Source organism: Carettochelys insculpta, chromosome 12, assembly GCF_033958435.1.
Source record: "Carettochelys insculpta isolate YL-2023 chromosome 12, ASM3395843v1, whole genome shotgun sequence".
In the NCBI taxonomy this organism is placed as follows: Eukaryota; Metazoa; Chordata; order Testudines; family Carettochelyidae; genus Carettochelys; species Carettochelys insculpta.
In genome coordinates this window covers 33,748,193-33,769,907 of record NC_134148.1, presented here as the reverse complement: position 1 = coordinate 33,769,907, position 21,715 = coordinate 33,748,193, and the positions used below count along the sequence as shown (strand labels likewise).

At 38.1% G+C, this 21,715-nt stretch overlaps 1 protein-coding gene across 16 annotated transcripts in view; it reads right to left on the bottom strand.

Annotated features, from left to right (window-relative positions):
- CHD2 (chromodomain helicase DNA binding protein 2) overlaps positions 1–21,113 on the bottom strand; it is a 101,288-nt gene extending 80,175 nt beyond the window's left edge. For 2 of the 16 annotated variants that reach the window (XM_075006281.1, XM_075006282.1), the window contains exons 1-5: positions 20,292–20,712; positions 17,639–17,713; positions 16,802–16,898; positions 11,513–11,568; positions 1,001–4,881 (exon numbers count right to left, since the gene is read on the bottom strand). In XM_075006281.1, the coding sequence (XP_074862382.1) occupies positions 1,001–1,062 (62 nt within the window). In that variant the 5' untranslated portion in view covers positions 1,063–4,881; positions 11,513–11,568; positions 16,802–16,898; positions 17,639–17,713; positions 20,292–20,712. The other 14 variants (XM_075006272.1, XM_075006273.1, XM_075006265.1 and 11 more) reach the window with 14 other exon arrangements.
- Between the last annotated feature and the right edge of the window lie 602 nt (positions 21,114–21,715).

The window sequence follows — 21,715 nt, the reverse complement described above, 5'->3', positions numbered from 1 at the left end:
AACAAACAAGTTATGATTTAATAAAAAAGTTAACAATGAGCAAAATGCAACATATTGACAAACCATGAAGAGTAAAGTGAAGTTTTTAAGTTTCAATTTGATTAAAAACATACTAAGATACAATATTAAAAGCTAAATGAAGTATACAGAAATTAATGTTTCTGTAAATCTACGTAATGTTAGCAATTTTTTCAGTATTTCATATTCCTTAAATCAAATCTTAATTTATAGAATGCCTGAAGAGAGTATAATTTACTTGACATAATAATCAACAAAACATTATGAGCAAAAATATACAAAACAAGCAATCAAAGGACACCAACCTTCCCATGAACAATCCTGGGCTAGGCTTTATAAACATGAAATACTACCACCACCAGGGGAAGTTTGGTTAAATTGTATCAAAATACCCCAAAATACCTAAACAGTATCAAAGTTCTGTAAACCAAAATAAAATATAAAGTAAGGAGCCTCAGTCAAACAGGCACTTTTTAGTTTATGTTTTAAAATGAACTTTTTTTCATTCATGTAAGTTTCTCTAATGTCTATTTACTATAATTTACTACTACTAGGCTTCTGTATGGCCTTCAGTTAAAGTTTATACTTCTGAGATTCTTCAAAGAAAAATTTGCCTTGTATGTAAAATGGTGCAATGCAGCAATGGCTAAACCGACAAGGTCGTTTTTCACAGCACAAAAACCTAAAATCTGAAGTTCAGAAACTGAAAAGGTATAATACACAGAAAAGGGCTCCCTTGAATAAAGGTACATTACCTTTTGACTGTGACATGGGCCCTTAAGTCACAAGACAACTTTCAGAAATTGCTACCAAAAAATAGGGTGTGGCATATTAACAAGCTCAAGGTCATCCCTTAAAAAGGAACGAAAATCAGTTAAATGTTTTGTATTAAGTACTGACAGTAACCTAAGCTGTCAAGGTAAACACTGCATTCAGAGTTTTTTGTTTTTTTTTTTTTTTAAATAAAGTTGATAGCTCATACCTCGATGCATTGCTGTGTACTGAACCCTCCTCTCCTTGGCTTTTGTCCTCATTTCTCATCATCTTTTAATTCTTAAATATTAAAGGGGGTGTAGGATATCTGTGTTTGCTTTGATGTCCTGTGCCCAGGTATTTACTGTCAAAAGTTGAAAGAAAGGTAAGGTCCCAGTTTGTTTCATTGGCTTTCGTTATCAAGAACAAAGTCCTGACGCTGCAATGATAGTTCTAACAATACACAACATTGATCAGCACAGGAAAACGGACTTTTAAAACAATACAACTCATTTTAAAAAGAAAATAAATGGGAAGAGGAACAGCCCAGAGGAGCACCCTGCAAACTTTCCCAAAGTAACCGAGGAACAAAAAATCTCCGTATTTTATGTCGTCATCCCCATACAGCTTATATCGGTCGAAAAATCAAAGTACTCAAAAACGGCAGAAATCTGAAAAATTAATAATATTAATTGTCCACCTACCTGATCCATGTACCACCTCCAAGAGCAAGGCAATATTAGTTTCGCGTAGTGGAAAAACATTAGATCCAAAATATTAAGAGGTTAAACGCTAACAATATAGTTCTAGATAAAAAATAAAGAACCTAATCTCCAAAAATATACTGCTGTTAAAGCAAAAGCAGCGATAATTAGTACAAAAAATGTCCCGGGGAAAAGCTCATTAGGAGAGCGCACAAAAATGGAGGTACGCCATGGCTTCTAAGCTGGAAAAACAACGACCTGGGCTCTCTCCACGGCTTCTTCTTTCCAGCAAGGCACGAAAAGAGAGCCCCAAAAAACTGCTTTTCTGCCCGAAAAAAGCTCAGCTGGTCCCCGATCGGTGCCTAGGACAGGTAAGGGACTGTGGGGGCCCCCTGAGGCTGCCCGAAAGTTAGGGAAAGTTGCGTAAAGTGTTGGGAAGGCACGGAGCTCAGCGCGCTCTCTCTAAGGCACAGCCGCCATCTAGAGCTCCTTCCCAGCTCTGAGCTCTGCCTTTGATTGACACTCTCTACATTTACCCCACAACTCAGGTGATGTACCATAGACCCACCCCTTCATTTCTACCAAAAAACCAGATAGCCTCCACCTAAAGGGGTGCCTGCCACCCCCCACATTCATGCCTTCTTCATACCACCCCATCTGAGGGGGGACCTTAACCCCATCTGGCTCAGGCACCCTTTTCAAGCCAGAAAGAAATGCAATTTGTGTCTTTTGTTTTAAAGATTTACTAAATATTTCAGTCCCTGGGCTCAAATTACTTCCTCCCTGGACAGGAAGTGGTGCTGTAACAAGCCATTTTGAAAGGATGGAAGATGGACTAATAGCCAGACTGAAACAACCCAACTTGGAAGTCAACCCCAAACAATAGGCAGCAATTAAAAATAAATAAGTAAATTAAAAAAAAAAAATCATCTATGCTGTCACTGATCCCCTCACTTGTCACACAATCCTGTAACTTCTGCGTGAAAAATGGCAAGTCCCTACACACTAAACAAAACAGTGTGACAGTAACCCTTGTCTCAACAGCGCCTCCCTGCTGGTTAAGAGCAAAATTAAATAACTGTTTATTAAACTTGAAGACACTAGTACAAAAATAATAATAATAATATATAGCGCCCAATAAGTATTACCCAGGACTTTAACCCATTGTAATATACCTTAATATCCCAAGTGTATGTTTTATAAGTAATGTGAAATTCTATGTCCAGAATTGTTTATTACAACCCAACTAAATTCTCAGATACTACCTCCTGGTACACAAAACATAGCTCATTTAGTAACTGGAGGGGATCTAATCACAAATGATGCTTTTATGCCCATGGACCACCACTCCTGCCCCAACAAGTAAAGGGGGCAGCCTACCATGGCAACAGAATTTTTCACACTTTTTTTTTGCCCATTTTACAAGATACTAGAATCAGGCATGTGTTCCAGATTTTTTTGGAAATGTTTTCATGTAACATTACACTAAGTGCATCAAAAGTGGTACACTGTCTCAACCAATGGCACCATGGCAAATAGTAAGTTCAACCAGTATAAGAAGTTATTTTCTTTCAGCCTCACCCCCTTCCCATTCTTGCTCTCAATTAATCCATCCCATCTCTAATGTAGTAGAATGGACACTATAAGTCTCATGTGCTATAACAAAATAGTGCAATATTTACTAGTGTGTGACTATATACAGAAGCTACTGTCTACACACAGTACAAATAGTGGAAAAAAGCACCAATTCCAAACTGAACTTGAACAATATAAAGACATTCAATTAGCCATCTACTCAGTCTTTTTAAAGTCTATACCCAACTCCACCATATAATGGTGGAAACAGGACTGAGTATGTAAGTGTGTACATTCAACATCACAAGAACAGTTATGAAAAACCATTACGTCAATTTTTAACATTTCCAATTTATCTTAATGAATGAGAGCTGAACATGTCTTATGATAAATATTCAATATTTATCACTTAGTCTGGACAAAAGCGATCTCCATATGAATCAACACCCTGGTCTGTCCCAGTATTCAAATACGAGGAGAAAAGTTAGGCTATCTGTTCAAGATGAACTTTAAATACATAATTGTTTCTCTGTAGCCAATGACTGAACATACAAGAAATGTGACTGATTTTTTAAATAACTGATTTCTCAGAGATTTGTACTTCACATAGGTTAACTTTGGTGTTTATCCAGTAACAAGAAAGATCAAAGTAACTCCTCTTAACACTGTACAATTTGTATTAACAAGGCAACAAGAAATTCACAGTGCACAGGATGGCCATGAACTGTATTGAACAATTGTACAGACCAATTCTAATCCATTTAAAATGCACTGGTTTAATTAATGCCGAAACCAATGTACTTCAGTCCAAAAAAAATTAAGGATGATGTAGTTTGCTTTTAATCAACTCAAAATGTAACAGATTTCTAACACAAAGCACCTGAAATTTAGCAATGTCAGTAACTCAACTAATTTGAAGTTCACTATAACATTTAGTGTGTACACACACACACACACACACCCCCCACTCCATATAAATAACAAAACCAGATTACAAAAACTGAAGAGGTCCTCAGTCAGACCAAGGATAGTTCAGGATGACCCTTCACTGCAAACCAATCACTATATATTTTATTGCCTATTTTGCCAATATATTTGAAATTTACACTATCCTACAACAGCTTTGGAAAATTTAACAAAAGGACTTTAACAACTGACCAAATACTTAACACAATAAAAACAAACATTTTAAGTCAGTGGAAAACTAGAGATAAAATACCGGAAATTGAAACAAACTGAACGTCTTTGAAGCAAAAACACAGCCATGTTTCAAATTAAGTATTTCTCAAGTCTTAAACACCTCAGCATATACCAGCTTGTAAAAAAAAAAAAAAAAAAAACACCTTAATTTTCAGAATCCAATGATCAAAGAAATTTAATGTACCAACACATCAATACATTCTAAGTATTTTTCAGCCAGGAAAAAGACAAACAAAGAATGAAGTATAAAAATTTATTAAATAAGTCACTTAAAACAATACATTTTGCCCAAATAGGTAGCAATATTAGGCATATCAGCTTAACTCCCCATTACGGATACATTTCTGGGAATATAAAATTTTGCCACCCACCCCTCAAAAACAGACCCATTTTCTGCTCACTTATACAATATCCTTTAGAAATTCAAGTCCATTTTGGTAGGATGATCACAAACCCAAATCTTCTCAGGTTTAGTAACACTGGAATCCATGTTAAAATGTCCCTGTCTTGGATGGATATATCACAGCACTCATGCATTAGTCCATCTCCTCAACCTCTCAATCAACAGTGGAACTGCCATCTTGGTTTCTCATTCGTAGACTCCATTTGACACTCTTCATCTGACTGGACTCTTAATAAAAAATTAAAAGAAAAATGCTGTTGGAATTGAGATAATCTAAGACTAAACAGACAAAATTCAACCATGTACCTTGAAGACATTTTAAACAGTAACTTTAGAACTAAGGCTTCATAAATTGGGTCCAATATAATTATACCTGCCAGCACATCTAATTTTGTCACCAACTAACATGGCCAAACCAAGCAGTTTGACAGGTAAGTTTTTCAAAAATACAAATAAATACTACAAGGAAAATTAAGAGTTCAAGAAGCCTCTGAACATAATTAACTCACTTCTACAAATTTGCCCAGGGAACAATTATAGATGGGAAATAGAGAGTGGTTTTACCTCTGCTGATAAGCTTTACTGTATTGACCTATCCTCTAAAGTTAATGGAAAACACGAGTACTCCCAATATATGTCAAACACTGATAGCCTCAAATCAGGTTGAAGAGCATCTTAATTTTTTAATAGATTAAAATCTCAATGGTTATCCTCTCTACTTAAACACACAAGTAATCAAACTCAATACTGTCAAAGTTTCAGTGACTAGGTTATTATATGGGTGTTGACTGGAGTCCTATTATTGTGCCATCTTAGCTATAGTCTCTAGTCTAGGAAAGGAACTCCTCTGTTCATTTTTAAGTGATCACATTTCAGAAAATACATGCAATCATTTCAATAGCTAGTAGGAGAGAAAATGTGTCAAAATCAGATGGAAATTATACAAATTACAATGTTTTGTCTCATTGTCTTCAACACAAGCAACATAATGCCACTCTCCAACCATGCTTCCTCCAGTTATATGTTCAAAGTTTGCTCTTCATAAAGCAGCAATAGGACTTAAGGCACCAGGTCAGTGACAATTTTAGAAGTGACCAGATGAAGCATTATTGTGACTGCCATAAGAAATGAAGTTCTCTTGCCTCTTGACTTTAAATTACATCATTGTTATTGAACAATGTTATTCAACAAATGTGGACTAAGATAAATGAAATAAAGTACTTTTTAAACTATTTGCATCCATCTGCACAACCCTTGAATGCAGGAAACAAGTAAATGGCAGAATGGCAAAGAAAAATTCGAAAAGCCATACATAATTTGCTTACTGTAGTGAAAACTGTACAAAGTGATTTTCAGTAACTGTTTCATCAATAGCGAATTTGCATTTTAAATTGACGTTTGTGACCTTCTATTCCCTTTTCAATGCAGCTTTTGAACTTAGCCTTTCATTTTACAGACAATTCTACTACTACCTTGTCCCCCCCTCAGAAAGCCTACCAGGCATAATCTTTCAAGCTAAGTAAGGCTTCATACATGTGTTACCAAAAAAGACAGAAGTTAGTGCAGTCATTTAGTTTTTCGCCTCATCATTCAAGTGACAGTATTCTCACTTCAAAAAAATATCCTGTGCAACTAAATAAAACCTATGAAGTCATTACAGCACACTTCCTGTTTCAAGTTAAATCTATCATTTACCATGTTTCATATCCTAGTATTCTTAGATGAAGTTATTTTCCCTCCCCTATATAAGATACATAATGTACCATAATGAAGTGGGATGCAGAAGCAGCTATTTAGATTAAACTTTCAGTTGCATCATATTGGTAAGTGTAGCAAAATATTCTAATTACAGGATCTTCCCATCTTTATCCTCCCATACCTCAAAGTTATTTTTTAAATTGAAGTAGTACTTCTACTTTGGCGGGGAAGTGTCTCTAAACTGCAACATATACTGTACATACAAATTATTTAAGCCAATTTAAACACTCTGGCTACACTTACAGTACAGTAATCTGTCAACAGAAGTCACGTTGGAAGAGAGTTCCTGACAAAACTTCTGTTGACAATGTGCGGTCACACACAAAAGCCAAATCGGAAGAGCGGTCCGCTGTCAACAGAGTGGCCAGACTGCCTGGTCACTCTCTCGACAAAAACAGGCACCCAGAAGTACAGCAGACAGGACTGCCTATCATTCCATATACCTGCCTATAGAGAAAAGCCCCCCCCCCCCCCCCCCCGAGCACCCCCACAGCTTTTATTTCAACAGAACTTGTCAACAAAAGGCAGCCTTCTCATCTGGAAGATGCAGAGGGTTGTTGGCAAATGTGCTGGATTTTGGCGAGATACAGTCAACAAGTCCCATTTTGTCTTTGGATGCTCCATTAGTTTTGTTGACAAAACTGGGGTTTTGCCAGCAAAACTCGCTAGCGTAACCACAGCCTCTGAATTTAGTCAATGTTTCTAAATATTTTAGCAACAAAAAGAAATCTGACTAAAGCACCGAAATATGATAACCACGTCGCCAATCTTTGCCTGTGAGAAACTGGAGGCAGCAATTTCCTTTACTGGACAATCTTCAGATCCAATACAAGGTACTACCTCACCCATCTCATGTAATACTCTGGGACTAACACTAATAAAATTTGTCAGTGTCAAATATTTGGGAAAGCTGATGTGAGTGAAATGGATGCCAATACATAAAGAAATTCATCAAATTTGTTTATTTTATGGTTACTGCTTCTGTTTGTAAGAAGCTAGAAAAGCTAAGCATTGATATAACCATCAAAATTTTTTGTTTTGTGGTTCAACCCATGAACATCTACTTTTGTTGGGTCATTCTACTGACTGCAAAGCCAACCTAAGTGATTGGATAAAAGATATCAGCTTGAATTTCTCTCCTTGGTTCAGCTGTATTTGGTTGTACCAATGAGTGTGCAAAGTAGTGCCATGGTAGTAATCTGAACCTCAATTGGCAACATCACCATCTTCAGAAGACACTTGTCTAAAGTTAGTATTTCTTTAACAATATCCTGCAATGAAAGGCATTACAATAAAGGGAAAGTATTAACAGCATTCAATAAACAATTTAATGCAGACAATTAGTCAAACTTCTTTTTTTTTTTTTTTTTTTTTTTTTAATAGTAAGCATTGGAACACTTTCACAAGTTACTTTTCTGCTATGGAGAGACTTCTACAATAGTTCTAAGATTCCCTCTCCCACCCCAAAACAGTCACACTGACCACCCATGGTTAAGATTCCTCTTCTTACTACATGAAGCTCATGTTCTCTCTACTTCTTTCTGTAGAATCTGAGGAGTAGCCATCACATTCCCTCTAATTTTTCCCCCTCCATGGGTGGAATAAATTTTGTTGTGCGCAGCAACACACATGGATGTGCACCACCAACAATAACATGGTGCTGACTGTGGGCAGCTGTGGGTGGTCTCCTGATGAGCCAGGCAGCACCTGAATCTTTCCTAGGTGGCCACCCACGTGATTAGCTTACAGGACACATTAAGCATTGCTAATGTTCAAGAAGATCTACTTATTGGTTCCTGTATTTTTGTTTCTAATTAAACAAGATTTACATCTAGGCTACTCAAGGCAGTTAACACAACAGTTGGTAGATTTTCTTCATGCTGTTAAAGACTGTTCAAATATAGAAATGCCAATCCACTGCAATACCTGAATAAATTTTAGAATTTTTTAAAAAATGCAAATGTTTTGTGCTTGAATATTTATCTTCTTTTCACACTCAATACATATTAACCTTTTTCCTCTAAATTGGAAAGATGACTTGTGGTAAGATCCATTGCAACAAAATTAATCTTTGGACCCAAAAAATAAGTGTTCAGTTTTATCTCTTAGGTTTGTCAAAAACCCACAATTCCCTAAGAGCAAGTTAGTGGGGAAAACCAAACATGCAAGCCTAAACTATGCTTACGTATCAGTAGCATATAGAGATAAAATACCAATTAAGTGGAAGATTCATACTTCAAAGTAGGAAGACTAAGTAGAAAGACTGGTCTTTCATGCTTAGACTTTTCTGTATTAGATTATCTTATAGGTTACAACTTCAGAACAAAAGGAAGCTAATTAAAAAGGAACTCCCAATACAGGTAAACAGGCACCAACAAGCTCCTAAAATTATTACTTCAGGCTTTCAAGTTTTCCTCTCTGAGGCAGAGCAGTAGTGGACTTGCCTATATATCCCACTGTCTTTCACTGCAGGATGTGGAAAGAGATGAAGCTGTCATTATGCAAGGCAGCAGATCTTCAAGAAGAGACCAAAACACAAAAAGGCCCTTTGTCTCAGAAGGGCTCATAGCAGTTTTGTCCAGTTTTTCGGCCTCCAAAGGGAAACTGACTACCACTGAAATCAATGAGAGTTTTCCTAAGGTAAGTATTTGTTTCTTTAGAAAGGTCATCTTGGGGATGAAAACTTATTTAACAATGAACCAATCATAACTTCGGAGCTGTGGGACACTGATATACAATACTGATATTCATGATGCAACTTCAATTACCACAAGGCTGTCTTTTAGCTCACATAAGTTTTCTTCCAGCTCTCAAGGATTTAGTATTGTACCTGAAGTTAAGGATCCAAGAATCTTTGGTCAGATCAAAGCTCTAGAATGTTTTGAAGTTAAGTAACTTCTATAGGCACATTTGAAATCAAGCTGATGAAAAATAAAGCAAACACAAACAGGAGAGTACCAAAAAGAGTTGGTGGGTTCAATTAAAGAATTTCACAACATCACATACAGTACATCAACTCCAGAAAGATTTATGGTGAACTCAAATACTTTTATTTCTTATTTAAGAAAAATTTTAAATGCAGGTCACTAGAATTTTAAGATTACATTTAATTTACAAACATTTTAAAGAGAATTCTTCCTCAAAATTCAGTTCAGGGCTTTTGTCTCTAATGGAGATTACTACAAAGAATAAGGAAGTGAATACCTTCCCAAGGTAACTGGGATGTCTTCCACCCTTGCTACAATAGTTTATAATCCATATTAAAGCAAGTGAAGACAAAGAAAAGGTATAGGGAAAGCAGGGAGTGAAGGTTAACTTTTTGTTAAAGTTAATCCTCAACCCCATTTCTCCCCACTCCTTTCCATGACAAAGAAATTATACAGGTTCCTAACCATTTAATAGAGTTTGAGATGGCAAGAGGGCTGGGAAGAAAGAACACAGTCTCTCGGTGGACAGCGTGGAAAATGCATTTAAGAGTGAAGATTGCTTGGAACGTGATAAAATATATAGTTCTAGGCATAGGGAACAATGAAAGAAAAGCAGCACAAAAGCAGATCAGACAAGCAGAGTGGGCAGGGTACAAGAAAAAAGGTGTGATAGTCAAAGAAGAAATATAAAAGCAAGACACCACACACAAGATGCACCTAAATTTGGCAGCAAGGTCCTACTATTCTACATACTCTGCTGTGGTAGTCTGGAGATTCTGACCAGCTTCATTTAAGAACACAGGTTTTTAAATAATGAGGAGCCAGAAGAGTACCTCTTTTTTTATAATTAAAATTAAATCCACCCATTTTATGTTTACGGTATGCTCCAGGAGGTTGTCTAGACAAGGCAGGAGTTTTGATTCAGTTATCAATTGGAAGCTAGAGGGAACATTTGGGTTTTTGTCACCTGAAGAGGCATGGAAGACAATATGAACCAATTAGTTGGATGTCTCTGCTATTATGAAGCACAATGAAACAGTCAATATGAACATTTAAAAACTATTATTTCCAGGTTCCACAGTCAACATCTTAAGATGATCTCAACACTTGGAGCTAGTGTTTCAGGCTATCAGTTAACTTTTCACATTTGGAAGATTACCTTCACAAGCAAAAAATGTGTGTTAAATGCCAGCATAAGTTCTGGGACACAGTTCTGCAGCAAAGTAAATTTCATAATATATTATTCTTCCACTGCATAAGCACAAAATGCAGTAAAAATTAGGGCCAAGATAACTGTATGCAGAATAGAGTCAAGAAGAGACTACTTAAAACTGGGCATGGCAAAAAAGAACCAAGGCTCTCAAAACCAGCTTTAGAGGTCATACAAAGTAGTCCCAGGGTATCTACTTTGCAGCAAAATATATAATTCAACAAGGAAGTTCTACACTTATTTTTATCCCAAATGTTAGCAACTATATCTCTCTTCCCTCCTATTCAAATCTGACAACTCTGCATTTTTAACAGCACATAACACTACACCTAAAGTGAGACCCCATAAGCTAGTTTCTCAGTGTGGCAGGTCAGAGCTTAAACTCATGTAGCTGCCTTTATGAAATTACAGATTTGTGGAACAAGATGACGACAGATAACTAAGTCTAAGAAAACTCCCTAGAGAAGTTACTAACTAGTGTTTTTTAAAAGACCATTACAGCTGTTGATAGGAGTATACAAAAACAATCCTTGGATAATGGTAATAATTGGATACTTAAAGACATTCATTCTGCTATGCGATTTTTTTTTTTTTTTTTAATACCACAAACTGATGAAGTAATGCACTATTTGTACAAGGTAACACTTCATATATTGTAGTCTGTACAAATATAGATTTTGTGTTTTAACCTTTGTTCACATCAAAAAGTCAAGTCACCGAAATGGAAGACCAAGAGTACTATAGCATTATACAGAAGATTTAAGATTGATTGAGAAAACTATATAAAAGTGAATTTCATAGACCAAGAATTTATGATTCTAGTACTACTAAATAAACTATTCTTATTTAAACTAGGCATCAATTCAACCAAGTTTAAGGACCTTTTAAATCAAATTTTTAACAAATTTATTATAGCCATACATAATATTTCATACCACATGCAAGGATATTAAGAATAACTTACCAGTTCTTCAATCAACATCAGCTACTTCTGCATACTGAGTAGATTTCTCAATATATCTATGGAGGGAAACATACATTAACATACTGGAAAATCAATCAAAACAAATTCATCCTAGAAACACTAGAAAGTGCCAACTTCCATCTAGCACAAAGCTGTGGTTGCAGATTACATACCAAATAAAAGGAGACCAAAAAGTACACATCACTTCTCAGAGAGGACATGTCCTAAGCAAAACTTACACCTCGATATACTGCTACGTAACCTGGAATGGCAAAGGTCTGATGTTTCAGAAGGAGTAATGGTGTTAGGCCCTGTCTACGCTTACCAGCACCATGAATTTACTTCAGCTACGCAAATAGCATAGCTGAAGTGCATATATCACAGCACCCTGTGTGGGGTAAGGATGACGGAGGCTTCTCTTCTGTCAATGCAGGCTACTTTTATCTTGATGAAATATCAGCATTAACAGGCGTGAGCTCAGAGATAGATTTATTGCATCTACAGCAGACAAATCTGCTGCTACGTCGGACATTCTTCTGATATCATACACTGACGGTTTATTCTGTTATTAAAATCAGATACAATGTTACTATGATACCTGATTAAATTGCTTCATTTTGTTTTTGCTGTATATGTTGCTGTTTTTTTGGTCTGAATTTTTTCTTAAAAAAAATTCCATAGATGTTCCACATAAAAATTATTTGCAGTTCCATGGTCTGAAAAATTTTAAGAAACACTGGTGTAGACAAGGCCTTAGTCTGTTTCAGGGGGTTGGGGGGGAGAGGAGACAGCCAGGAGGCCTGTGGCACGTCAACAGCTAACAAATTATTTGGGCATAAGCTTTCATGGGTCAGAACCCACTTAATCAGATGCATCCAATGGAAACTATACCACAGTTTTGTACTACTGTGCAAACCCCAGGTTCATTCATCTTCAGTGACACATCACCCATGCAGTCTGAAGAGTCTATACCTACTACCACTTTAGGAAAACCAAGTAGATGAGAAAATTAACCACGCACCAATGGAATCAAAAGAGGATCTGCATTTGAAATGCTGGGATGATTTTGCCCTACTTCTACTTTCTGAAGAGTAACAAATGAATATGCTAATCATCAAATAACTGATATTGCAATTAACTATAGTACAGGTAGTAACCAAAACTTACTAGGCAGCCAAATTTCCTTGTATGGAAGCTACAACAGCAAAGCAAAACTCCATACATCTTGTCCAGTTTTCTACAAGTGGCCAGCTTCAGAATGGAGAATCTCAGTAACAGCCTAATGACAGCCCATACCAATAATATTAAAATATCAGTACAATTCTACTGAAGTAAATGGCTCCACCTACAACCACCTGTAAAGCCTCCAAGAAAGCAAAGTTAACACAAGTTGAACCTTTCCAGTTTGGTACACTTGGAATCTGACTGGTCCCGAAGAGAATTTGCCCAATCGGGGAGGTCAATATTGTCTGGCAGTGTTACTGACACTTCTAATGCACATTGGGCTCTTAGAAGACTTTTAGGAATAAATTAGAGCTAAGTAACAGCACAGAAAACCAAGAACCAGACTGGTGGCTGGGACCACAGGAAATTTGGCCACAACTATCGTAAGTGAATATCCAACAAACTAAAATTATGTCAGACTGCAGAATGCCAGATTAGAGAATTTCAATGTGTAACAAAGGCTCCTACTTTTTGGGAATACATAACTACAGAAAATGTTGAATAAGTTACACTTCTCAACTGACCCAGTAACAACTATACTGTCTGAACCCCAGCTCTCCCCCGGAAAAAAAAAAGTTAGTAAAATTTTCAAACACGTGTAAGGGTCCTAATCCACCCAACTCTTGTTAATGCTATCCTTAATCTAAATTATAAATCAAGTGAGTCAAAAACTCTTGCTATCAGTGGCTGGCCCACTAAGTTTCTCTCATCCCCTTCAAAAATCTATTTTCAAGAGAAATGTGACCTCCTTTGATGTGAATGTACTCATAATACTCAACTGCCAGTTTACCTAGCCACAATATATATGGAGTTGAGCAGACTAGGATGTTTTTTTTAAGTGATTCAAGAGCTGCCATGTAACTCAATGTCATTTGTTTTACCCTGTGTATTCAAGTTCTTGTTTAATCAGCTCATAGAAGTTCCTCTGCAAAGCAATCTCAAATTTTGTGTTGTAATGAAGATGTTTACCTGCCAATTTGGTATTTACATATATTAGTTCCCTCTTCAAAAGCAGACATCTAGGACTAAAAAACTTCATTAAAGGTAACAAAGTCAGGATGAAAAGTTGAATTTGAAAGTCCAGTCTTGGACATTTCTAATATTGTATCACAGTATCTAGGTTCAGAGATCTCATTTTTGTTTACATTTAAATATCTGGTTATTTTTATGACAACTCTACTGGACAGTAAGTCATTTGGCTCTCTTCAGGTTATCATGGCCCAGTCAAAGAGACACACCATAGTTCAATTATAAAGACAACAGGTTTGAGAACTTCTTTTTTCAAGTCAGCTCAATTTTGGAAAAAGAAACTAGAATCGGTAAACAGAGGAATTTCAAACGACAGTCCCCAGGAAAAAATAATAGTACTAAAATGGCAAATACTACTTCTTGCCTATTCAAGATTTTTTTCCCCCATTACTGTCCATCAACATGCCCACCATACTTTCAATTTCCAACTTTAAATGTTATCATACTGACACTCATACACCAAAAAACCATTTATAACAGAAAAATAATTTAATGAACTAAAATGCAGCATTAAAATGCTGAAAGCTTGTGCTTTTATCCCACCTACGAAAATGATTATTTGATATTAATTTAAGGTGGACAGCATTTACATACCCATTTATCACGTAATGTACTTGATAGCTAAATAAAAAGATCTTTCAATACTACTAATGGCTATATCGCCACAGAACTAGCACAGAGCCAAACTACAAATTAAAATATCTAATTTCCACACAGCTTTATGGATGCCCTTTGCACGCTCATCTTATCCTACAAAGTACACTCGATAATGACTCCTCATGCTAAGGGGTGGCATGCAAACTCTAAGGCTCTCTATACACTAGAAGCATCTGCCTACAGAAGTTACTGTTCAAAGATATGTTCCAACAAAACTACTGTTGACAGATCACGTCTACACATAAAAGTGGATTGATCTTTTGATCACTCTTAACAAAAGGGGCCTGTTGACAGCTTGTCGACAAAACGTGTTTTGTGTGTATATGCTCCATAAGTTTTTGTCTACAAAACTCTCTAATGTAGACATAGCCTAAGAGTCTTTTATGACTAACGTGGTCTCTTCACAGTGCTGCAGTGCAGTTAAGGAGAGGTTCACATTAGAAGTCACATTTTCTGGTTAAACGAAACAGAACTAGAGTGATTCCAAAACATATAATTTATATATTCCCTAACATATTAATATGTTCTCAGGCGTCTGAATTCATATCTTTCCTAGATTTTCTTTTAAAGAGGTGTAGAATAAACTGTATAGACTTCAGTCAATTCAAAGAACAGCTGCCAATATAGATCAAAAGATGTAAAATTTGGGGATGGATCACTTGATGATTACCTGTTCTGTTCATTCCCACCGGGGCACGTGGCATTGGTCACTGTCAGAAGACAGGATACTGAACTAGATGGACATTTGGTCTGAGACATTATGGCCATTCTTATATTGTTAAAGGGACAAAAAGTGAGGATTTAAACAGCTGTCAAAATTACTAGGGAACATTCAAGACCATCATTTTTATGATATGTTCAATATACAGAATGCCACGACGGCACAGGATGTGCTCAAGTTAATTAAAATCAAAGTATTCTTTTCCAAATGTCTTAACGTGTTTGTGTCACCGAAACGGGTCAACCTGTGATGTCTAATTTTATATTTAGGATTAGATCGACCATAACAGATAATTTTGCATCTTAAAAAAAGCTTGGCCACAGAAATAAATATCATGAATTTCAAGAATGGAAGTGTGAGATTTATCATCAGGATTTGAGCGTACTGTTCTAGTATAATTACAAGCCTGTCTTTGATGGGACTAGACTTTGTATTCTCTTGTAGTGGAAAAATTAACATCAAAAATCACACACATCTTTTCAAAGATTCCAGGTAATTTCTGGCAAGGACCTCGATTTTCAAGTTTCATATACAAATGACTGACAAATTTTACAGGTCACCCTCACTCAAAGTTGTGTTTTGCTGCAACCTGCCTATTTTGTATGCTTTGCTATATAAATTAATTTCAAGTTTGATTTGTGTCATACTGACAAGATCTCTTGATGTGGGTTAAAACAGGGACTTACTTTCATCTGCAATAAGCAGAGGCACTGAAAGTTACATATCTGTATTTGAGTAGTAAAAGCAATCAGCTGCAAGCTAGAATGGGTATTTATCTATCAAGAAGGATATCTTATGACAGTGGTGTTGATTTTTACTAACCTTTAGTATTCTATAAAACAGTTTTTGGATACACTTTAACATATATAATTAAGATTCAGTTTGAGTTTAGGATTCTCATTAATGTGCACCAAGATGATCTTAAGATTTAATGACCTGAATTTGTATGTTAGTAAGTGATCTGCAAGAAGAAATCTGATAAACACAAACAAGATCAACAACTCAGAATTACATGTTAAACGTTATCTTTTTTCCCCTCCAATATAAAAATGTAAGATGATACGTTCTAAATTCAAAAGCAGTGGAAAATTAATCTACAGCACTTCAGTTCTAGAAATAAGGCATCTGATACTACTAGCGCTTTGGCATCTCATTTTTAAAGCACTAGGATTTTAGAGGATGAAACATCTAAGATTTTTCTTTAAATAAAATATATGAAAGCTCAAAAGAATAAGCTTGAAATATGATCATGAAGTAAGGAACAATGTATTTCTGAAGTTTAACTTGTTAACTTTACATATACTCGTGTGCTGCTGTATATGGAGAAATGTTGAAATATCTTCCTTTACTATTGGTATTCTTTATTTTCTTCATTATGTCACTAAGTATATATTTTAAATGGTACAAACAGATCCATCTCCTTTTACTGAATGGACTGTCCCATAATCTTGAGAAGAAGTTACATTTACAGGGCACGTCAATAATATTATAAAATGTATTTAGTACACAGTAAATTCTGAATGCAAAGCTTGAGCAAGACACCATTCGTTTACTGTGCTAAGCACTTTTTAATGCCTCAAACAAACATCACAACATTTTTAATGCTTATTTGCTGAAAAAGTGAATTTTAACAGGTTAACAAAATCATTATTACATACCTGATAAACAATATAGAAACATGAATGTTTCCTTTTTTTCCCCCCCGTGTTTAACACATCCGCCACTGAAACCAAGAAACTGTACCCAGGTACAATCCTTTAAAAGAGGAACAAAGAAGTCTGTTTAAAAGATAAAAAGTTACCTACAATTCAACTTAAATATATTAATACTTTTCTTTAAATGAGAACTTTAATATGCAATCACTAGAACTTGTTTAAAGTATAAAACAAGTAAATGCAGAGTAACATTGTGGTACAAAATGAGAATGTAAATTGTTTAAAGTATTTATTTAAGGTGTGCAGGCTCCTCAAAAAACAGCTGGGCCCCTGCCAACACACTTGTAATTAAGCATGCAGTGGTTATTCAGTTTTAACCCATGTTTAAAATCTGCAATATGCATAGGTAAACTTGACTGATTTGCAAAATTTAGTACCCTTTCCCCCACCCCACCCCACCCTTAGGAAAAAAAGAGTAAATGAAATATGAATTTAACCTTCTGAAGTGATGAGCTTCCCCCCAAATTCAAATCAAGATTGATACAGATCACCTTTTAAGCAAGTAAAACAAAAGCAGATGTGACAAGAATGCCTATCAAATATACTTTACATGAAATTTTAAAATGGGACTTTTCGCTTCTAATATCTACATTAAAACATACCTTTCAAAATACAAACAGTAATATACCCTATGCAATTTAATAATAAGAGTTGGGAGGCGTCAGTTTTACCTTTTCTGGTAAGGCACAGTAGTAGACAATTAAACATAAGCCCAGAAGAATGAGAAAGTAACTTGAAATAATGATGTTGTGTAAAGGTAAAACCTAGAACAATTCTTACCTAAAAAATCAGGTCTGCATAATTCTTCCCAAAGCCAGTCATCCATCAAGTAGATAAACATTTATGGAGTTCTATCTTTAATTAAAAAAAAAACAAACCACACACACACAAATGTTAATTATTTTTCTTTTACAAAGTTGTAAAAAAATTTGTAAAGATATAAAAAGAATAGCAACTTTCCGAGTGTACAGATTTAAGACTAAATGAATACAGCGTTGCCCATATATGTTACAATATGTGGCAACAAAATTATTGGTGATTTTGCATCTCAAAAGACACATTGGTGGTGGGGTGGGATTATGAAACATATGCAGTCTAGTTTTTACATGTGAAGGAGGTAAACTGCCTGTCACTTATTTTTTTTCTTACTATTACCAAACCAATAACCATAAAGATAAAATCAAAATTGTAAAAGGACATCATGAAGCAAAAACAATTTGAGCATGGGTAACTGCCTTCAATACTTTGATTTCCTCTGTAAAATGCAAAAAAAGAGACTGTAAAATTTAAAAACGCAAATTTAAATTAACCCCCCCCCCACACGAATGGGAAACCATGATGTTAAAATGGCTCCTGTCATCGTCTTCTGAATTTTAAGCCACAAGTTATTTGATCTGGCCAAGTTACATATCAGCTTTTCCCTTTAGAGTAGTTTTTAAAAACTTGCAACATCCTTGACCTTTAATCAGTCCCCAAACATTGCTCTTTAACACTACAAGCACCACCAAGGTTTTCTTTGCCTTCCATCAAAAAGCTTAAATTTTTACTGGTTGGCAGTTATTCATCCCCAAATACTCCACAGCCTAGTGAAAGCTTCGTAGATACTCTATGAAGAATGAGTATTTTAAAATTCACACCATATTTAACACTGAAGACTCCTAGATATAAATTCAATTCTCACTAACTGCTAATACAAATAGAATATAAATTCTTTGACGTAATAAACATTTAGAAAATATGAGTAATTTTGTTATCAAAACAAATTTATATTGAAGCTGAAACAGCGTTTAAGGAAACAAATATTTAAGCTGTTCTCTTCAGATTACTAATGTGCTAAAAATACAGCATTCATCTAAAACTAGAACTTTCTTTTAAGCAAACTGTCAGTCTGTACAGTACTGCAGAGATGTAACTGTAGTCATAAAACCATTACAACCCAAATCTAAAACAAAGATACACAAATTTGTGTGCAAGACTAACACAATGTGTTTGAACTTATATCTCAATTTCTGTAAAAGTCATCTTTTATTCTCATACTACCTATTCTCATTTACAAGGTATATGGTGAAACTGCAGATTTACCTTTCAACTGTCATATTTGAAAAAGAGCACAAAGACTTTAAAATCATGTTCTGTGACTCAACACTAGATAAACGGCAACAAATATGGCTACATACCATCTTCAACTAATACAAGAGTAGCTACTTTATTTACACTGCAATATTCAGCAGTAACTTCATAGATTTGGAATATGAACCTGATCCTAAAACATGTGAGTAATCATTAAATTTGTGAGCCAATGTGAAGCAAACAAATGTTCCATTTAAACTTTTCCTTTTAAAAGGGTCTTTATTATAAGTCTACATTATTAAAAAGTTACATTTGAACAATTATCAAAATACTAGGCAGCAAATAACTACAGCCTAAATAGCAGAAAATGCATAAATGCCCTAGCAAGCACTCCTTTAATAACTACATATTTGTCAATGTCATTTACAATTAATTTAATACTTTTCATTTACCGATTTTCTTCCTTCAGAGGAGTATAATTCACAACTCTTGTATTTTTTAAACTTTAAATTGTAGAGTTGGCACAAAGCTGTTAGAATATTTTAAATTTCATACAGGAACAATTTAACCACAAGACTACATTGCGTTTATATCTCGACTTTTGTTCAAAGTTGCCCCCAAATCATCGTTTAGATCAATTTACATTTTAATTTATCATTTCAAGGTCCTGAGACGGTCACTTCAGCAGCCTGCTTTCGCTCAGTGGTGGGGAAAGAGTTAAAAGCCAACACCCCAGACAAAAAAAACAAGTTTTATTTTTTAAGAAATAGACATGGCGTCTTTGTTCTTACAAACTAAGGCGACCGATCCCCTGTTCAGCAGCAAGATCCAATAATGCTCTTTAAAGAACTATGTCAGGACCTTAGGATATGGGCTAAGTATACCCCCACTCTCTTTTAGGGGACAACTGGAGTCTGTAACTGCGCTGCAGATGGTCCCTAGCCATAGTGCACTGGACACGGAGTGGGGTGCGCCCCCTTCTCCCGTCGTGCTGTACTGGGGGCCCGGGACTGAGGTGAAGCCCCCATTTAGAACTCCATGAAGGCAGAAAGGTGGTCCGGGCCCCCAGAGTGGTGCACGGGAGGGGAACTCTCCATACCGACTACTGCGCGGTGTCTTCAGGGAGCTCGCAGAGGTGGGGTCCCTGCGGCTCTGCCGCACCCAGGGGCCCCCAACGGGAGAGGCACCCCCTCAGTGGAAGGGGTTTCAGCAGCGGAGGGGGCCCGCTCCCGGCTCCCCAAGCCCAGAACGGCGTGTGTGGGGGGGGGTCAGGGATCTCCCCTCCCCCTCCCGGCTCCAAGGACATTTTGTTTTCCTCCCAAGGACAAAGAACAATGAGCGGCGAAGAGACAGACCCACTCACCAGCATTGCGGAGACCGGCGGCGGCCCGGACTGCAGAGCGCCGCTCCCCTCCGCACCCTGCCCGCGGCGGCAAACGGCTCCCCGCCCGCCCGCCCGGCCGCCAGCCCGCCCGCAGAGCTCGGGGCGCAGCCAGTTTCGGAGCACGGCGCCATAGCCCTCAGCTTGTCCGCAGCCCCGCATGGAGCTCGGTTCGCGGCTCCCAGGGTCTCCTGAGTGCCGGGCTCGGAGTGGCCGGCGAGGCCGGTGCCCAGGTGCCTCCCCGACTCCAGCCAGCCAAGCGGCGGTGGGACCGCCTGCGAGCCCGATTGCGGCTGCCTCCCCGGCCATCTTGTGCCGAGTGTGTGCGAGAGAGTCTGTCTCTCCCGTCTTCTCTCAACTCCTTCCTCCCCTCCCCCCGCACAACATGGCCGCCAGGGTCTGTACTCACTGCGGCGGCCGGCGGAGAAGGGGCTGGGCCTGCGCCTCTACCCCCTGCCTACAGCTCAGCCCTCCCCCTTCCTGACTTCTGCGCGTGCGCCAACCACTGCTCTCTACTGGCCGCGCGGCTCCCTCCCCTCCGCACCCAGCGCGCGCGGCTTCCATTGGCCGCGCTTCTCCCTCCTTCCCCTTCCCAGCCTGGGCCCGCGCGCAACTCAGCCGCCGTTTCCTATTGGCCGCTCTACTCACTGAGCTTTCCACCCCGCCGAAACTTCAACGGTCGCCGCAGCAAGAGTAGGGTGAGCGCGAGCTGCCGCTGCCGCTGCCGATTGGCTCTGCTCCTTCTTTCGCTCCCCCTCCTTTCACCCTCGGCTTCGCGCGAGCCTAGCGCCGCTCTCCGAATCCATAGACAGTAGACGTCTTGGGGGCGGGGAAAAGCATGTGAACACTTGTGATTGGTCGGCCGCTGATCAGAGCGCTCGCAACGCAGGGGTCAGCGTATCTAGACCACCTACGGGCCGGTTTGGCCGCCGCCCACTGCCAGTGTCACCAAAGCGCCTCACCTCGTACTCCAGCCATCGTGTCACAAACGCACCTCTCACCCAGGCTTGGCCATTGCTACCCAGTGCCCGCCAAACCACCTTGTGCCCCAATCTGGAGAGCTCTCCCACCAACCCTGGCCAGGGCCACTAAACCCCTCATGCTTTGGCCTGCTTCTTGGTCCTCACTCAAGCTGCTGCCACCTAAACCATCTCCTGATCTGGCCCAGCCCAGCCATGACCTATTGCAGCCAGTGCCACAGAACCACCTCCTTGCCCAGCCACTGCCTTCTACCCCAACCGGTACCACCAGAACCCTCTCATACCCTAGCTCAGCCATCACCTCTCACTTCCGCCAGAGCCACAAAACCGCATCACACCCTGACTAGGCCATTGCCACCAAAACCTTGCTCCTGCCTCCTTGGCCGGTGCCATTGGAACCCCTGCAGGCACCAACCCTGATGATTT